The following is a 17,864-nucleotide window of genomic DNA, read 5'->3' on the forward strand; positions in this document are numbered from 1 at the left end:
AGCCACGACGGGAACGCCCGGGATTCTTTTTTAAACAGAAACTCTCAAAAGACGGCGAGCGCTGGTTACGATCAAAGAAACTACAGAAACACAATCCCTGGTAACACAAACGGCGCTAAACTTCCCCATCCGGATTCCGCCCGCCTCAGGCGGTGAAATAAATGCAGATCCCGGAAATTAGGTCAGAATGCCTGAGGGTAGGACCGTCGTCGCATCAGCCAATCATATATCCCACCCGCTTAATTTTCTTATTCTTAACTGGGCTATAGAAGTGTCAATCAACATGCACTGCACTGAGTAATGAGGGCGGGCTCTCAGCCCCTACCAACCAATTCGGTACTGTACTCCAGCGGAAGAGACTCTGGTCCTGGAGTTGTCGGTTACTCTCTATGGTTTCAGGGCGCCGAAACGATGAGATTTTCGGCCCGTATGGAGAGGAAGTGACGTAAGGATGGCGGAGGGGCGCGAGGTTTCAAGATGGCGGTGGCTGGGTGGCTGACCGAGAGGCAGAGGTGAAGGCCTCTGCGAAGTCAAACCGGCCAAGAATCGTCCCCTCCCCGCTTCTCACAGCCCCAGGAGCCCAGCAGAGGTGTGAGTGTGCGGGATCGTTCCACTGTGGTTCTTCATCCTTCGGGTCCCTTCCTGGGGCCCGCGCGGTTGCCCCGGGAACGCCAGGCCCCTCTGCCCCCGCTTTTCCTTTCCGCGGTTAGGGTCTACCAGACCGGGGACTAGGGGATCCTGGAGCCGAGCAGCGTCCAGCCGTCAAGCGCCTGACTTCTCCCGGGTTGGTCAGCGGAGCCTCCTGACGTTGACCGGGTTGCCTTAGGTTTGATGTGATGTCTATACCTGGAATCAGGGTCAACCGTCGCTATGGTTTCGGCAGTTGCTAATACTGTTGGACCTGGGCTTCGTTCCTTTGAAGCCTCTTTGGAGGTTGAGAGTTCCGCTGAACAGCCCGTGACCCGATTTCTCTATCGCCTCTGCTTTTAGACAGGAAAGTAGTTTGTGCATAGTCAGGCTCCAGCATCTTCTGTAAAAATTCTCTGTACTTCGTACCTGTTTTAGGCTTCAGTCTGGGGAGAGGAGTGTCAACACCTAAGCCTGAGGGTAATTGAGAGAGGAAAGCAGAAAAGATACAGCCATCAAAGATGCGAGAGCTTGTATTTGCACCAATTTTGCTTGTTTCCGCTTCCTTTCGCCCCTCACTCCCAGTTTTTGTGAGAAGGAAGCCCTTGACAGGGTAAATTAGTTGTTACTGGAACAGTTTTGAAGCTTTTAGCAGAAATCCAGGCAGTTGAACACTTGCTGAAAGAGGTATTAACTAATAAACTTGCCTGAAAAAAACCTTCATGAAGGGAAGGGGGACTTACATGGTCTGCTAAAAAAGTGTACCTCATGATTTCTTTTCCACCTTTTATTATTTTCAAGAGCAAGCATCAAAAAGTTAAACCTCATTCATTTGGAATAACAGGAAGAAATAGTGTAATAGTGTCTTAAATTAATTAAAATTTTGACTTACAAAGTATTTTCCCTCAAACACAATTAACCCTTCCAGTGACCTTAAAAAACAAATCAGAAGTCAAGTTGATATTAGTAAGAAAAATATGTATCTTGATGTGTTTAGAAGCTCTCATATACTTTCATTTTGAATATTTGTGTTTTTAGTTATGTTTTAAGCTTCTGCTTGAGAGTCAAGAATTATATCTGAATTCTAAATCTGCATTAAATAGGCTTAAATTAATGAGTTTTTATTGTCTTAGAGGTGTTGGGAAAACATGCCAGGAAACCAGTGAAAGAGGCAAGGGTGAGCTATTTGTCGTTGAGCCCAGTTTTACACACACACCATCCCTTCTTATTCCTTTTCACCCTGCCTATAAATACAGGGAGGATATAGGAAAAGAACTAATAGCTTCTCATGCACATGGTTCATGTCATATTGTTGAAGTGTTTTCTGATTGATTTTTTTTTTTCTATTGATGAGTCAGTATTGTGATCCATAGAAGAAAGTTAACTGACGACTAACTGATATTCATAGTGATCTTCAGGCTCATTACCTTTGTAAATAATAATAGGAATCTGTTGGGGAAGTTGAGACTATCTTTCCTGGGCACTAAAGTCAAGACTAGGGAAAGAATAAGGTCTCAATCAAAGAAATGTTTCTTTTCAGAGTTTAGTAGGAAGAGCATTTTATCAATATAAAAAGAAATTTTGTAAATATAGGAAAAATCAGTGTGGTTTTTTGTTTGTTTCTTTTTTTTGTCTTTACAGGTTTTTAGGTTTGGGGCTTTTTTTTTTTTAAACAAGTAAACCGTACAAATTGTCAACATGGGACGGAGATCAACATCATCCACCAAGAGTGGAAAATTTATGAACCCCACAGACCAAGCCAGTAAGTATCCATTAATGTGAAATGATAAGGAGGAGAAGTGGTAAAAATCACAAGGTTTAGGGAGTCTGTTTTAAGTCTTAGAGATCAGTAGTGTTAGGAAGTATCAGTTATAAAATTATCTATTGTTCTATTGGGCACATGATTAAAACTTTAAGCATACCAAAAAAAGTAGCACCTGGGTATTTCTAATTTGATTGACTTTCAAAGTAGAATTGGCTTAAAGCTTTCTTTTTGTATTTGGGATTTTAAACAAATTGTTTTTAAGTTTTTGTTTAGTATTTTTTGGCATCTTTTTTCTTCAGAATCATAGCTATTTTTTGAGGGACTTAACAATGTCTTGATTCATCTTGGGTTGATGTAATTGGAAGGGTGCTGTTGGCCTCTAATGGGTAAAATCAAGGAGTGCTGCTAAATCCTACAGTGCCCAGGGTCAACCTCCCACGTTAAAGAATTATCTGTATTAAATTGGAGAAAATGCTAATGTTCAAGACTTGAAAGTTTTATTTTCTTTCTGTCTCCCTCTCTTAAGGAAAAGAAGCTCGGAAGAGAGAATTAAAGAAGGTATGACTTCAGAAGCATCCTATTAGATATGTGTAGTTTGGCACATCTTATTATTTGCAATGAGTGGATTTAGAAAACATTTCCAGTTGTTTTTGAGAAAAGATACATTATGCTTCTCATAACAAACCATAAGATTTACTAAGCCAAAGTACTATACTTGCAAACTGAAGTATACAGTTACATTGTTTTTTGTAAGCCAAAATACTATACTTGCAAACTGAAGTATACAGTTACAGACAGATTATTGTAACATAGTTTTTTGGTTTTGGGTTTTTTAGGGCCGCACCTGTGGCATGCAGAGGTTCCCAGGCTAGGGGTTGAATTGGAGCTGTAGCTGCTAGCCTATGCCACAGCAACTCCAGATCCAAGCCTCGTCTGTGACCTACACCACAGCTCAAGGCAACGCCTGATCCTTAACCTGCTGAGAGAGGCCAGGGAGCAAACCCAAGTTCTCATGGACACTAGAGTCCTTATGGATACTAGTCGTGTTCATTACCACTGAGGTCTATGGCAACTCCAGATTATCATAACATTGTTTATTTGATTACCTTTCCCAGTAACTTATAAATACTTTGTAAGACTAATTCTTTTTGCTTTTTATTATAGCATACTGCTTTATTAAAAGCTACTGAATTAGTGGATGGAAGTAAATATGATGCTAAATTCCTTTGGGCATCGATTTTCCTGATTATGTTATTGTTGTGCTTGTGCAAGAAAGCTTCTTCTGAATAAGAAAGGATTTACTTTAGTATCATGTCTTGACATGTTGAAAGAACCTAGTTTTTTAATCATTTTCAACTGTGTTTCATTACTAACATTAAATTCTGTACAGCTTTTCTCTATAATTTTGAAATGTAGCTGCAGACATTGTTAAAAAAAAACATTTAAATAACTACTGAAGATCTCACAAGATTAAGAAAGCACTTCTAATAAATAACATTTATTTGTCTGAGGTTGAGACATTTTTGAGAGCAAAAAATTAAGTAACTCTGTTTCTGGTGGTTCCCCCCCCCCCCATAGTTTCTGATGGTTGAAACAATTGATCAAAAACCAAGGATAAGTTCGACTTTAGTTTAAATGAATTTTTGAAACGTTGAAATGAATACTCAGGAGTGTTCAACTTCTTGTAATTCTGCTATTGTTTCATTTTTCTAAGAACAAAAAACAGCGCATGATGGTACGAGCTGCAGTTTTAAAGATGAAAGATCCCAAACAAATTATCCGGGACATGGAAAAATTGGATGAAATGGGTAAGAGTTTATTAAAGGCTTTTGATAAATTTTTGAGGATTTTAGGACAGGGATAATAGTCTGATACATAGAGACAGGCAGATAATGAGTGAAGCAGCACATACATAAGTAATATAGGAAAGCATGATGGCATGTGATGCTTGGATTTAGTTTTAGTGTTAGAAAAACAAGATGGAGTGGGGGGATATTACAAACTAGAAGTCTCATCCAGAATAAGAGGGAAACCGTTATTTTGCCTAGCTAATTGCTTTTGTAAGATAGCAAAAGCCAGTTTGGCCAGCTTATTTTTCAAGAGAAGCCTGAATCTGGTTTTTGAAATAATCTTGGCATTTTTTGTTTTGTGTTTTAATGTTGGCAACTGCCTTGTAAATCTAAATATTAGACCACCATGAATATTAGTCAGTTTCCCTTTTTTTTCCAATGAGAAGATCCAAAGATAATTGACCATATAATGAGGCTATAGAAGAAATCAAATACTTAAAATTTTATAAAATATCATATAAGGATTTCTTCCTTTTTCACATTTTATGAGATAATTTTATCTAGTCTCATTATGTGCATCTTCATTACCACTGCTTTGTCATAATTGGAATCATATGAAATAAGTGCAGGTTATCTTTTCTTGCATCCAGTTGCTTGAGAATCATCTGAGTGATGCTGCCACTGAAAGTTTTAACCCAACCCACAAATACCCATTCTCTTAACATAAGAACATGGGGTTTTTATTTTTCCTTTTTTAGTAGAAGTTTTCAAACATACAAAAATAAAATACTCCAGTTACTTAGTGCTTTTTAGCTGTCTAGTTTTTGCCAGTTCTGACTTCTGCCCCCTGCTGCCTTTTTTTACAATTGCATGTCAAAGTGATCTTTACAAATTCTGTCTACTAAAAGGTTTCTAAACAGGTTCAGTGGTTTGCCCCAAAACAGCGATAATGAGTGAAAGAGATACAGTGGAACTTATCAATGATGCATTAAATGAGGTTCAGAAAAATCCAGTTATGTGGGATTATGGTATTACAAGCTTTCCAAAATAATGTGGCAGAGCCTGTACAGCCAGCCTGGGCAGGAGTTTTGGGTCAGGCTGCATCATCCCACATCTTTCCCAGATCAACAATAACTAATTGTTCTTGTTGCTTCTGGTGTAAATATTGATCGGTACAACTGCTATCCTAGGATGTCAGAATATTACCTATTAAATGACCCCAAATTGCGTGGTTTTCAAAGGAGACAGTAGTAATTAACAGTTTTATCGAGCTCTTACCTTGCTACGTACCAGCTTTTTTTCCATGTTTCCATTTAATCTTCACAGCAGCTTTTTTGGGTAGGTGTGCTGTCCCTATTTTACAGATGAGGAAACTCAGGCGCAGAGATGTTAGTACCTTTCTCAAGGCTACACTAGTAGGAAGTGGCAGCATTGGGATTAAAAGTCAAACATTTAGCACTTTCATTCATCACACTAAGAATAGTGTGGTTTGAGGCTACATTCTTGTGATAGATCATCAGGATTAATAGTTAATAGTATTTAATTTAAAAAAGATGACAGTTAACGCTTGTGATTCTTTAAGAAAAAGGAGGAAGGAACACTATTCATCAGGGCTTTAATTACAAATTACAAAACTCTGTAATACAAACTTAAGTAAAAAGTATGCATTGACTCCTATATTTGGGAAATCCCAGAAGGAAACTGGCCTCAGGAACCAGGATAACATCAGCAAGACTGTTGATCTGTCTGGCTGCTCTCTGTCAGCTAATGAATTTCTTGAGATTGAAGGTGGAACATGCATGTGGAATTGGTGGTGGTTGAGACATGAGGCCATAGACAGCTCTAAGTTTATTTCATTCCTGCTTGTGAAAGCTTCTTTCTCCCATATTTAAAATCTCAGGAAAGCTCTGTTCCCAGTTTGGATTGTTGCCAGTTGATCTCTGAGTCAGCCACTGGCAAGGGTGAGGGAGATGGGCAAATATGGTGAGTCCTGTTTGTGGGGAGCAGACCTGAAATTAAGCTCCATGTTGAACATGTGGGAAGAGAAAGGCTTATATGGTAGCTAGGCAAAGAACACTAACCCATTTAAAAATAATAGTTGAGTGGTGAGCGAGGCACTACTGGATATTTAATTTATGATCTCATTTGATCATCAGAGCTTGATTGTGAAGTAGTTGATGTCCCCATTTTCCAGATTAAGAAGCTGCAGATCAGACTGAGAATTCAAGTAAAGTGCCCAGGATCTCAGAATTAAATGACAGAGCCGGTGTAGTATGTAAACTCAGGTCTGTCTATAGCTTCACTGCATCAGGTTGTTAGCATAGAGGAATAAAAATTGATTTCTTTTATATATATATAATGATGGGAAAGTCAATTCAGTGACATTTCTTAGAAAAGAAAGTAAAATTAATGACCATCTTAAAGAGGTGGAATTTTAATAAATAGTGCAGTTCTTTTGACAAAAATATCTGATGTCTAGATCTCTTTCGAAAGATATATAAGAAGATTTTTATTAAGTGACATTTTTAAGTTTCATTTTATAATCTGTTCTTTCAGAGTTTAATCCAGTGCAACAGCCCCAGTTAAATGAGAAAGTGCTGAAAGACAAGCGTAAAAAGCTACGTGAAACCTTTGAACGTATTCTCCGACTCTATGAGAAAGAGAATCCAGATATTTACAAAGAGTTACGAAAGCTGGAAGTAGAATATGAACAGAAGAGGGCTCAACTTAGCCAATATTTTGATGCTGTCAAGGTAATCAAGTTTCTTACAAGAGCTAAACGAAAGTTTTGTATTTAGATTTGCTCTTAAATTTGTTAATAGATTTGATCATGTTAACTCTCTATCTTGGCAGTTTTTTGTCAAACTAAGCATACACCTACCCCGTTAGCCAACAAATCTAAACCTATGGATTTATGTAAGAGAAATTGATCTACCAACACAGTAATAGCTGAAGACTGGAAACACCACAGCTGTCATTTTTGTTGTGTATTCATAAAATTGAGTTCTACTCAGTAATACAAAGGAATGGTCAACTGATACTCAAAACAACATAGGAAAAAATTTTTTTTTAATGATTGAAGCTCAGAAACATGGTGTCCTTTCTTAATAGTCACGATTCCATTTGTATGAAATTCTACATCAGACAAAACTAATTTGTGGAGGAAAGAATTTGTAACAGTGGTTGCCTTGGAATAGTGTTGGGGGTTGACTGGGAAGGAGTTATGAGTATATGCGTTTGTCAAAACTCATTGGATTTGTACATTTCATTGTAAATTTTGCCTCTAGATAAAAATGTGAAAAAAAAATAGTGCAATTTAGGTAAAGTATGGCTCCCCTTTTACAGATGGAAGCTAGGGGGTAACTTGCTTAGTCATATAGCTTACATATGACAGAAATTCAGCAAAGGCAGACTAATTTTAAAGCCCAGTCTCTACCACTGCATATATACTCTTTGGAAGTTTCAATTCATTGGCAGTCTTTAGAAATACTGATTTGCAGCTCTCTGTTCTTGTTTTTCATATTTATGTTAAGCAGAAAGAGTCCAGGTTATGAAACAGCTGATATTGAATGTTTAGTGTTGAGGTTTTGGATTACTCTTATCTATCGAAAGCGTCTCTCTCTTTCAGAATGCTCAGCATGTGGAAGTGGAGAGTATTCCTTTGCCTGATATGCCACATGCTCCTTCCAACATCTTGATCCAGGACATTCCACTTCCTGGTGCCCAGCCACCCTCCATCCTTAAGAAAACCTCAGCCTATGGGTAAGGAAATAGAAACAGAATCAAATAGCACTTAGTAAAAGCCCCTCTTGACTGTCCAGTGCCAAAATTAATGCAGTGGAAATAAAAGTGTGAATGTAAGCATTTCCTCATTTGATTAGATAGGGAATAAGAAATACTTTGAAAATTGTTTAGAAGGGGAATTAGGTATCTCATTATCGTTAATGTAATTACTGTAAAAAATTTTTTGCAGACCTCCAACTCGGGCAGTTTCTATACTTCCTCTTCTTGGACACGGTGTCCCACGTTTGCCCCCTGGCAGGAAACCTCCTGGTCCTCCCCCTGGTCCACCTCCTCCTCAAGTCTTGCAAATGTATGGCCGTAAAGTGGGCTTTGCACTAGATCTTCCCCCTCGTAGACGAGATGAAGACATGTTATACAGTCCTGAACTTGGTAAGGAGTGACTGTTCCTTTTGCTCTTAGAACCTTTCCACTTTCATTTTTTATGTTGGTTGTTTAACATCTTGTTCACCACCCTTAGAACTTGGGGAACAAATGAGGATACCAGAGTTCCTGTTATGGCTCAGTGGTGATGTACCCAACTGGTATCCACACGGACATGGGTTCGATCCCATGGCCTTGCTCACTGGGTTAAAAGATCCAGTGTTGCAGTTAGCTGTGATGCACGTGGCAGATGTGGCTCTGATCTGGCATTGCTGTGGCTTGGCAAAGACTAGCAGCTGCAGTATCGATTCGACCCCTAGCTGGGGAACTTCCATGTGCTGCAGGCTCGGCCCTAAAAAGTGAAAAAAAGAAAAATGAGGATACCATGTTACATAAGAACAGGTGGATAAATCATAGAATCAAATCTACTGAAGCAAAAAGGTCATACATAAAGAAGTATAGAAATGTTTATTGTGTTTTCAATTAGACTTTTTTTGAAGATGTTGCTCTCTTACCATCAGTTTCTTAAGACTTGGATAACTTGGATACCTATTTCCCTTTCAGCTTCATCATAAGGCTAGAGAATCATTATATATATAGTTACAATGATTGTGTATATGTATGTCTAAGTGGAATTTGTTTTCAAACTTGAACATTTTAAAAAAAGCTTACATTATCAAAAAGAATTTTAAACCATTGTCAAGTGGAATATTATCAGATTAGGAGTTCCCGTCGTGGCACAGTGGTTAACGAATCTGACTAGGAACCATGAGGTTGCAGGTTTGATCCCTGGCCTTGCTCAGTGGGTTAAGGATCCGGCGTTGCTGTGAGCTGTGGTGTAGGTTGCAGACGCAGCTCGGATCCTGCGTTGCTGTGGCTCTGGTGTAGGCCGGCAGCTACAGCTCCGAGTCGACCCCTAGCCTGGGAACCTCCAAATGCCGTGGGAGCGGCCCAGGAAATAGCAAAAAGACCAAAAAAAAAAAAAAGAGATATTATCAGATTATATGCCTAGCTAAGATCTATATAGAAATTTTTAAAATAAATTAGAATTCTGAGTTAAATAGCATAATTTCTGTATTTGGGGGTACCATGTAGTGGAGGATTCAAATATATAACTTGATCCTGGCTCTCTTGTCCCTTTTCAGCTCAACGGGGTCATGATGATGATGTTTCCAGCACCAGTGAAGATGACGGCTATCCTGAAGACATGGATCAAGATAAGCATGATGACAGTACTGATGACAGTGACACTGACAGATCAGATGGAGAAAGTGAAGGGGATGAATTTGTGCACCGTGATGATACTGAGAGAGAAAACAATGAAGAAAAAAAGTCAGGTATGTGCAGGTGCAAGTTCTGTGGTATTGGTCAGTAAAAAAGCATACAGGCTGCAGGCCCTGATTTGTTACTGGATCTGTTAAAGTAATTGTGAGCTCAGGAGGGATCAGAACTTTATTCGTCTTTGTATCTCCAAAATCTCAAAGTGGTAAGTAGTTGACACATAGTAAGTACTAGATGGATGTTTGTGAGGAAAAATGAATAAATAAATTATGTAGAGTCCACTTAGGGAAAAAGATAATAGCTATTCAATAGCATAAAGATGTCTTGTCAAGATATATATTGGAAAGAAAGAAGAATAACCACAGAATTATATTAAGAAAGCCATATTCACATTGCTGGGTATTTTTTTTTTTTAATTAGTCTGTTTAAATACTTTATTTGAAGCCGTTTGAATTTCTCTGTTCATGGTCTCTTACATGAACCAAAACCATAATTAAAATAAAGGTACATCTGTGAGTGGAATCATGATTTAATGGAAACATATATTCATAATGTATGTTGTGTGTTTATTTGATTATGATAAATTCAGACTGAGTTACAAGTACTTTTTAAAAGTAGCTGTGGGACTTCTTTCGTGGCTCAGCAGTTAACAAACCCAACTAGGATCCATGAGGATGCGGGTTCGATCCCTGGCCTCACCCAGTGTGTGTTAAGGATCCGGCATTGCCGTGATCTGTAGTGTAGGTTGCAGACATGGCTTGGATCCTACGTGGCTGTGGCTGTGGCTGTGGCCTGCAGCTCTAGCTCCGATTCAACCCCTAGCCTGGGAACTTCCGTGCGCCACTTCTTTGCTTTTTTTTTTTTTTTTTTTCCCTTGCTTTTTAGGTGCAGCCCTAAAAAGGAGAGGGAAAAAAAAAAAAAAAAGAAGAAGCTATGGCATTCATTAAGAAAATTACAAAATGTGTATAATCTCTCACACCTCTACTTGGTGCTTTTTTTTTTTGTCTTTTTGTCTTTTTGCTATTTCTTGGGCTGCTCCCACGGCATTTGGAGGTTCCCAGGCTAGGGGTCCAATCGGAGCTGTAGCTGCCGGCCTACACCAGAGCCACAGCAACTCAGGATCCGAGCCGCGTCTGCAACCTACACCACAGCTCACGGCAACGCCTGATGGTTAACCCACTGAGCAAGGGCAGGGACGGAACCAGCAACCTCATGGTTCCTAGTCGGATTCGTTAACCACTGCACCACGACGGGAACTCCAGTGCTTCTTATGTAATTGTTTTTGCAACCTGCAGCCCAGTGTTTATCTGTTAGGAATATTACTAGTGTTAGTATTGAGAATAATGACGAATTTTTCTTTTGATCTTAAGATCTCTTAAGAATCATGGTTGCAAACCAAAAAACAAGTTTACAGGGGTGGGTAGAGAGAGCTGGTAATGAAAAATGATGGAGGACTCTTAACGTAGGAGCTAGTACTAGAAAGTAGAAAGCCTCTGGAGGCGCAACAGTTCCCTTTTTCTCTAGACTCATTTGCCTCATTTTCCTCTTTTTTAGTCAGCTGATTTTTCTTAGACTTTTTTTTTAAATTACTCAATGTATTTATTACGTTTATAGTTGTACAGTGATCATCACAATCCAATTTATAGGATTTCCATCCCACACCCCCCAGACTGTCTCCTTTGGAAACCATAAATTTTTCAAAGTCTATGAGTCAGTATCTGTTCTGCAAAGAAGTTCATTGTGTCCTTTTTTTAGATCCCACATGTCAGTGATAGCATTTCATGTTGATGTCTCATTGTCTGACTGACTTCACTTAGCATGATAATTTCTAGATCCATCCATGTTGCTAAAAATGCCATTATTTCATTCCTTCTAATGGCTGAGCAATATTCCATTGTGTATATGTACCACATCTTCTTTACCCACTCCTCTGTCGGTGGACATTTAGGCAGGTTCCATGTCTCGGCTATTGCAAATAGTGCTGCAATGAATATTGGAGTACATGTGTCATAGACTTTTTCATTGATGCACATATGCTGGAAATAGTTATCCTGACTATGATTTGACATTCAGCTAATACTGAGTTTTTACTAATGCAAGGCATTTTTCTAGACACTAAGGATACAGAATAAACATGGAACTTTTACCCTCCTGTAAGTGGTTACCAACGAAGAATAAGAACGTTCCTAATATTGCACCATTTAGCATGTTTAGGTGTCTAGTGGAGAGCCTTTTGTCAGGTTAAGAAGTTCCCTTGTAAGTCTAATTTGCTAAGAGCTTATTACAAAAAAAATTTTAAGCATCTTGGGAGTTAGGATGTCGCTAGAGAGTATTTTCAGAGGTTGTTTATATAATGAATTACATCCATGGCTTTTCTAATGTTAAACCATTTTGCATCTCTGGGACACCAACTCTACATGTTCATAATAGGTTTTTCTTTTAAAACACTATTGGATTCAATTTGCTTATGATTTAGGTTGGCCAGCAGGTTAGTTTTGGTATTAGGATTATGCTAGCTTCGAGTTCTGGGTAGCATTCCATCTTTTCCTATGCCCTTTTACAGGAAATTTCTATAACTTAACATTTGGCTTGAATTTCCTTGTAAAATTATTTGGGCCAGGTGCCTTTATCACTTCTTTGGCCAGTTTTAAGTGATTAATATTTTTCTAGAAAATTATTTTTATCTGGGTGTTTGATTTTATTGGCATAAAAATGTTAATATTATTCTTTAAATTTGTAACTTTGAAATCACTGTAGCATATATTTACCACCAGTTGGCATTTGATTTACTGTCTTTGGTATAGCTATGTCTCTCTGCCAAATAGTGGGTAGCGATTATATCTAATACTGTATAGCATTTGTTTTATAGTAAGTATTCACAGATTTTGTTGATCTCAATCCACTCCAATCTCCCTTCTCGGACCCTTTAGGTCTGAGTGTACGATTTGCAGATATGCCTGGAAAATCAAGGAAGAAGAAGAAGAACATGAAGGAGCTGACTCCTCTTCAAGCCATGATGCTTCGAATGGCAGGTAAGGTGGGGAAGGAACAGTGAATCACCTTTTGGTCTTTCCTTTCTTTGTTTTTCAAAAGTCAAGGTTTGGAGACATTAAGATAAGCTGTCCAAAGTTACATGGTTGCACTGATACTTAAATCCATTCTGTCTTCTTCTAAAACTTGGGCTCGTTCCACTCTGCTACACTGGCATAGAAAAGTAGAATACTATTTTATTCTTATGAATCTTAAGTATTTAATTAAAGAAGTGGTTTTTAATTTTAAGAAAGCATTTATTGAGCTTGTATTTCAGGCATTGCTATTTTACAGGTTATAAACAATGAATCAACTCCATTTACCTGATTTAAAATTTTCTTTCAGGTCAGGAAATTCCTGAGGAAGGACGAGAAGTAGAGGAATTTTCAGAGGATGATGATGAAGATGATTCTGATGATTCTGAAGCAGAAAAGCAGTCACAAAAACAGCATAAAGAGGACTCTCTTTCTGACGGCACATCTGCTGCTTCTTCACAGCAGCAAGCTCCTCCACAGTCTGTTCCTCCTTCTCAGATACAAGCACCCCCCATGCCAGGACCACCTCCTCTTGGACCACCACCTGCTCCACCTTTACGGCCACCTGGACCACCTACAGGCCTTCCTCCTGGACCACCTCCAGGTAAGCATTTACATATTGTGAATAAAAAGTCTAAATGTGGTTAAAATGAAGTAATTCCCAAAACTATACATCATTTGCATTAATGATTACTTGTTTCCTCCTGTTATAATTCTGAAAAATATACAACATTTGTATTGATGATTACTTGTTTCCTCCTATTACTGTTCTGGAAGAAATCAAGGATTCTCAAAGGATAAGCACAACTTGCTCATTCTTTATTTACAAGTCATAGTACTTCTGACAGCTGTCTTTTTTCTCCAGAGCGCTTCCTTTTTCAGGATTCATTAATTCTGATATTAATAAGCCGAAGCTGGAGTATATAACTGGGAGTTTTTTTAGTATTACTTTTTTATATGACAAGTTGACCCATTTCTGAGTTGGTGTGAGCACAGTAAATACTATGGTAGATCCTTCTTCGGTTGGGAATTGTTGAATGTCAGTATAATCTTGATAGTTAGAGACAGAAGCCATTAGTATAAAGTTTTCAGCTTAAAAGTATAAAAAGTATATTTATAATTTGAAACAGCATATAAAACTCATTGGCTAGTTATGGTTTTAGTCCTTCATCCTATACTCAGCCAATTGAGTCTTCAGTTGAGTTCATCCTCTTCTGATGGATGCAAAGCAACATTACCTACTTTGTGTCATTCTCAGTGGTCTTTGTCTGTATATCTTACTGAGTTTCAGGGGATCCTTAAAGCACCCTGCTTTATATTTTTGTTTCCAGCTTATATTGGAACGATTTAAGAAATCTCATCTTTATAAACTTCCAGCCCAGCAGAGCTGTGATTGAATATGTTTTTTTGGTCAGTGCTGGGAAATGAAGAGAAATGGTCCATAATAAAATTTGAAATTACCTGATTTCAAGTTAAAGTGATAAGTCAAATCACATCTGAGTTACCTTATACCCCAATTACTACTTCAAATATATTTGTGTGACATTAATAACTTTTCTCTTTTTAGGAGCTCCTCCATTCCTGAGACCTCCTGGAATGCCAGGACTCCGAGGGCCTTTACCCCGACTTTTACCTCCAGGGCCACCACCAGGCCGACCCCCTGGCCCTCCCCCAGGTCCACCTCCAGGTCTGCCTCCTGGCCCTCCTCCTCGGGGACCCCCACCAAGGCTACCTCCCCCTGCACCTCCAGGTGAAGCTTTGATTTCTATTTTAAAAGCTTGTCTGTTACATATTTCATTTGCTCTAAGACGTTGTCACACTTCAATATCTTGAAATCAAGGGGTATTTTTTAAATGATGATTTTTGTTTCTAGATTGAGCTGCGTTCTTCCAGGTGGTATTTGTGTTTGATTCTGCCTGTCATATGAAAGACTTTTCCCAGCCAGAGACCACTTTGGATTAAATTGTTCATGGAAGACTTTTTTTTTTTTGAGGACTACACTTAGAATTGTGGTCATTCCATACATCTGCATGGGTATCAACTTAAATCTTACAATCAGGAGCTCCCGTTGGCGGCTCAGTGGTAACCTGACTAGTATCCATGAGGATGCGGGTTCTATCCCTGGCCTCACTCAATGGGTTAAGGATGCGGTGTTGCCATGAGCTGTGGTATGGGTTGCAGATGTGGATTGGATCCCACGTGGCTATGGCATAGGCTGGTGGCTACAGCTCCAAATCAATCTCTAGCCTGGGAATTTCCATATGCCACAGGTGTGGCTCTAAAAAGACACCCCCCCCCCCAAAAAAAAAACCACTTATATTCACAGGGAAGGTTTTTTTCCCCATTCTCTCTGCACTGTATCAAGGTTAGATTTGCTGATTTTCTTGCAGTGGTCTTATATGTGGCAGGTGTATTTCTGGTTTTCTACACTGTTTCCGTTTATTGTGCAGCTCTTCTTTTAAGCTCCTTGGTTCGGACCTGGACTTTTTTTCTTTCTCTTAGTGGCATATAGAATAATTACAGGTCCATGTAAGCAATAGCATCTTAGGCATGATGAAATTTGGTACTTTACATTCAGTCTTTTTTTTTTTTTTTTTTTTTAGGGCCGCACCCATGACATATGGAGGTTCCCAAGCTAGGGGTCGAATTAGAGCTGTAGCCCCCCACCTGTACCACATCCCCAGCAGCACCAGATCTGAGCCATGTCTGCAACCTACACCACAGCTCACGACAATGCTGGCCCACTGAGCGAGGCCAGGGATTGAACCTGCATCCTCATAGATGCTATTCAGATTCATTTCCACTGAGCCACGACAGGAACTCCCAATACCCGACCTTAAAAGAGGCCTCTGAAGAAAATTCAGTCTGCTCTTCCTGGTAAATAATGATGTATGTCTGAGCCATCAGTAGGATGTAAACTCTTTTCCAGTAATGGTTGACATTGTGATTAGTTAGATTCTCTCATCCAGGGTTAACGTTGTATTTCCTACCCATTGAGTTACCTTTTGAGAGGAGAAGTATTGAGCAGGTCAGTAAGTAATGCAGGAGAATCAAATCCCAACCTTGGTCTTGATAGCATCTGCATTCTACAGGTGGAATGGGATAGACTCTTGGGCTCTCACATTTCAGATTTCACAAATTTGAGATGGTATTTGAAACCAGTTTGGTGTTGTTAATTTTACTTTATAGTTTAAAATAGCGCACTGTTGAGAGGAGAAGAAAACATAAGTACAGGGATACAGACTGAAGGTGAATACTATTTAATAATAAAGTATATTCCTGAGTTTCAAATAGCAAGAGCATGATTTCAGCTTATTTTCTATACATTGTCCTTTTTTTTTTTTTTTAAATTGTTGAAGTTCCCTGGTGGCTCAGTGGATTAAGGATCCAGCATTATCACTGCTGTGGCATAGGTGCAGTCCCTGGCTTAGAAACTTCCACATGCCACAGTCATGGCCAAAAAGAAAAATTGTCAACCTGTGTTTTTTAACATCCTTAATGGTAGTTAAATTTTGTTCTCATGATGTTCATCTGCCTGTTTTCTCCCTCATTTAGGTATCCCTCCACCTCGTCCTGGCATGATGCGCCCACCTTTGGTGCCTCCACTTGGACCTGCCCCACCTGGGCTTTTCCCACCAGCTCCCTTGCCGAACCCGGGGGTTTTAAGTGCTCCACCCAACTTGATTCAGCGACCCAAGGCGGATGATACAAGTGCAGCCACCATTGAGAAGAAAGCCACAGCAACCATCAGTGCCAAGCCACAGATCACTAATCCCAAGGCAGAGATTACTCGATTCGTGCCCACTGCACTGAGGGTTCGTCGGGAGAATAAAGGGGCTACTGCTACTCCCCAGAGAAAGTCAGAGGATGATTCTGCTGTGCCTCTTGCCAAAGCGGCCCCCAAATCTGGTCCAGCTGTTCCTGTCTCAGTACAAACTAAGGATGATGTTTATGAAGCTTTCATGAAAGAGATGGAAGGGCTACTGTGACAGTTTTTGATGCCAGAACAGGCTTCTCTTCTCATCGTGGTTCATGGAGAAAGAGGCTCTTATTAAACTTAGGTGAAAGAGCTACTTTCACTGTCGGGTATTTTTAATTTCAGTTCAAGGAATATCCTAAAGTTTAGCCTTGTTCAGAATTTACTGCATATAAAAGAGGGTATTTCATTTAAAATAGATTGGTTATTGAAGCAGTGCTGCTAACATCCATCCCCTTTTCATACCATCATTTTCATCCCGTTTCTTCCTGTTCTCCACTTCTTTGAAAACTTGTGATCAAGGGGATCTTTGTTACTTATTTGTTTTGATTCTCTTCTTGTGTGCTGTGGGCACTGGAGTAGAGATTTCTGGAAAACCAGTTTATTTTATCCCATCTTGCCTTTCATGTTGAGTTATTTTTAATATTTTCTTGTAAATATTTTGTAATATTGTAGTGAAATGGATCACAGTGTCATTTCCTAATACAAAGCAAGATATGTGGGAAGAAAATGTACAATTCTTTGATTAAAATTATTTCCCACTGACCTAAACTTTGAGTGTTTCATGGAATAAATAAATAAATGTTCAACACCAAGGTATCTTCTGTGTTACTGATAATGTATAAACATAATATCGGAGTTGCCGTCATGGCACAGCAGAAATGAATCCGATTAGGAACCATGAGGTTGCAGGTTCGATCCCTGGCCTCGCTCAGTGGGTTAAGGATCCAGCGATGCTGTGAGCTGTGGTGTATGTCATAGACACGGCTCAGATCCCATGTTCCTGTGGCTGTGGTGTAGACCAGCACCTGCAGCTCCGAGCAGACCCCTAGCCTGGGAACCTCCATATGCCACAGGTATGGCCCCAAAAAGCAAAAAGAATAATAATGATCTGTTTTATGAGCAGAAAAGAAGCAAACATTTAAAACCTAGGTTTTAAGGAAATACCATTTCTGGCATGGAATGGGAATATCATTAAAAACGTAGTTAAAATGTAAGTTTTTTGTTTTGGTTTGGTTTTTTGTTTGGCTTTACCCACGGCATGCAGAAATGCCCAAGGCCAGGGACCAAACCCATACCACAGCAGTGACAATGCCAGATCCGCAGCCTGCTGAGCCACAAGGTATTTAAATTTTAAAGGATAAAGATCATTATTTTAGGATCATTGTATCAGCTTTTGAGAAATAGAGAGGTTT

At 39.3% G+C, this 17,864-nt stretch overlaps 1 protein-coding gene across 2 annotated transcripts; it reads left to right on the plus strand.

The window, feature by feature from the left end:
* Positions 1-430: 430 nt before the first annotated feature.
* WBP11 (WW domain binding protein 11) lies at positions 431-17,264 on the plus strand. Of its 2 annotated transcripts, none has more exons than XM_047787495.1 (12): positions 431-597; positions 2,269-2,389; positions 2,919-2,950; positions 4,107-4,200; positions 6,739-6,935; positions 7,811-7,944; positions 8,156-8,355; positions 9,492-9,683; positions 12,558-12,659; positions 13,003-13,296; positions 14,260-14,442; positions 16,248-17,264. In XM_047787495.1, the coding sequence occupies exons 2-12, from the start codon at positions 2,326-2,328 to the stop codon at positions 16,679-16,681; spliced, it is 1,926 nt and encodes a 641-aa protein (XP_047643451.1). In that variant the 5' UTR covers positions 431-597; positions 2,269-2,325; the 3' UTR covers positions 16,682-17,264. The 2 variants fall into 2 exon arrangements, with proteins under 2 accessions (XP_047643451.1, XP_047643450.1); XM_047787494.1 differs by having other exon boundaries at positions 431-589.
* Positions 17,265-17,864: the final 600 nt, after the last annotated feature.

Source organism: Phacochoerus africanus, chromosome 7, assembly GCF_016906955.1.
Source record: "Phacochoerus africanus isolate WHEZ1 chromosome 7, ROS_Pafr_v1, whole genome shotgun sequence".
In the NCBI taxonomy this organism is placed as follows: Eukaryota; Metazoa; Chordata; class Mammalia; order Artiodactyla; family Suidae; genus Phacochoerus; species Phacochoerus africanus.

Excerpts from the sequence above, each read along its gene's own strand:
- WBP11 (XM_047787495.1), top strand. The coding sequence starts at position 2,326 with ATGGGACGGAGATCAACATCATCCACCAAGAGTGGAAAATTTATGAAC. Across the intron at positions 8,356-9,491 it reads GTTATACAGTCCTGAACTTG|CTCAACGGGGTCATGATGAT; the intron begins GTAAGGAGTGAC and ends GTCCCTTTTCAG. Across the intron at positions 14,443-16,247 it reads ACCTCCCCCTGCACCTCCAG|GTATCCCTCCACCTCGTCCT; the intron begins GTGAAGCTTTGA and ends TCCCTCATTTAG.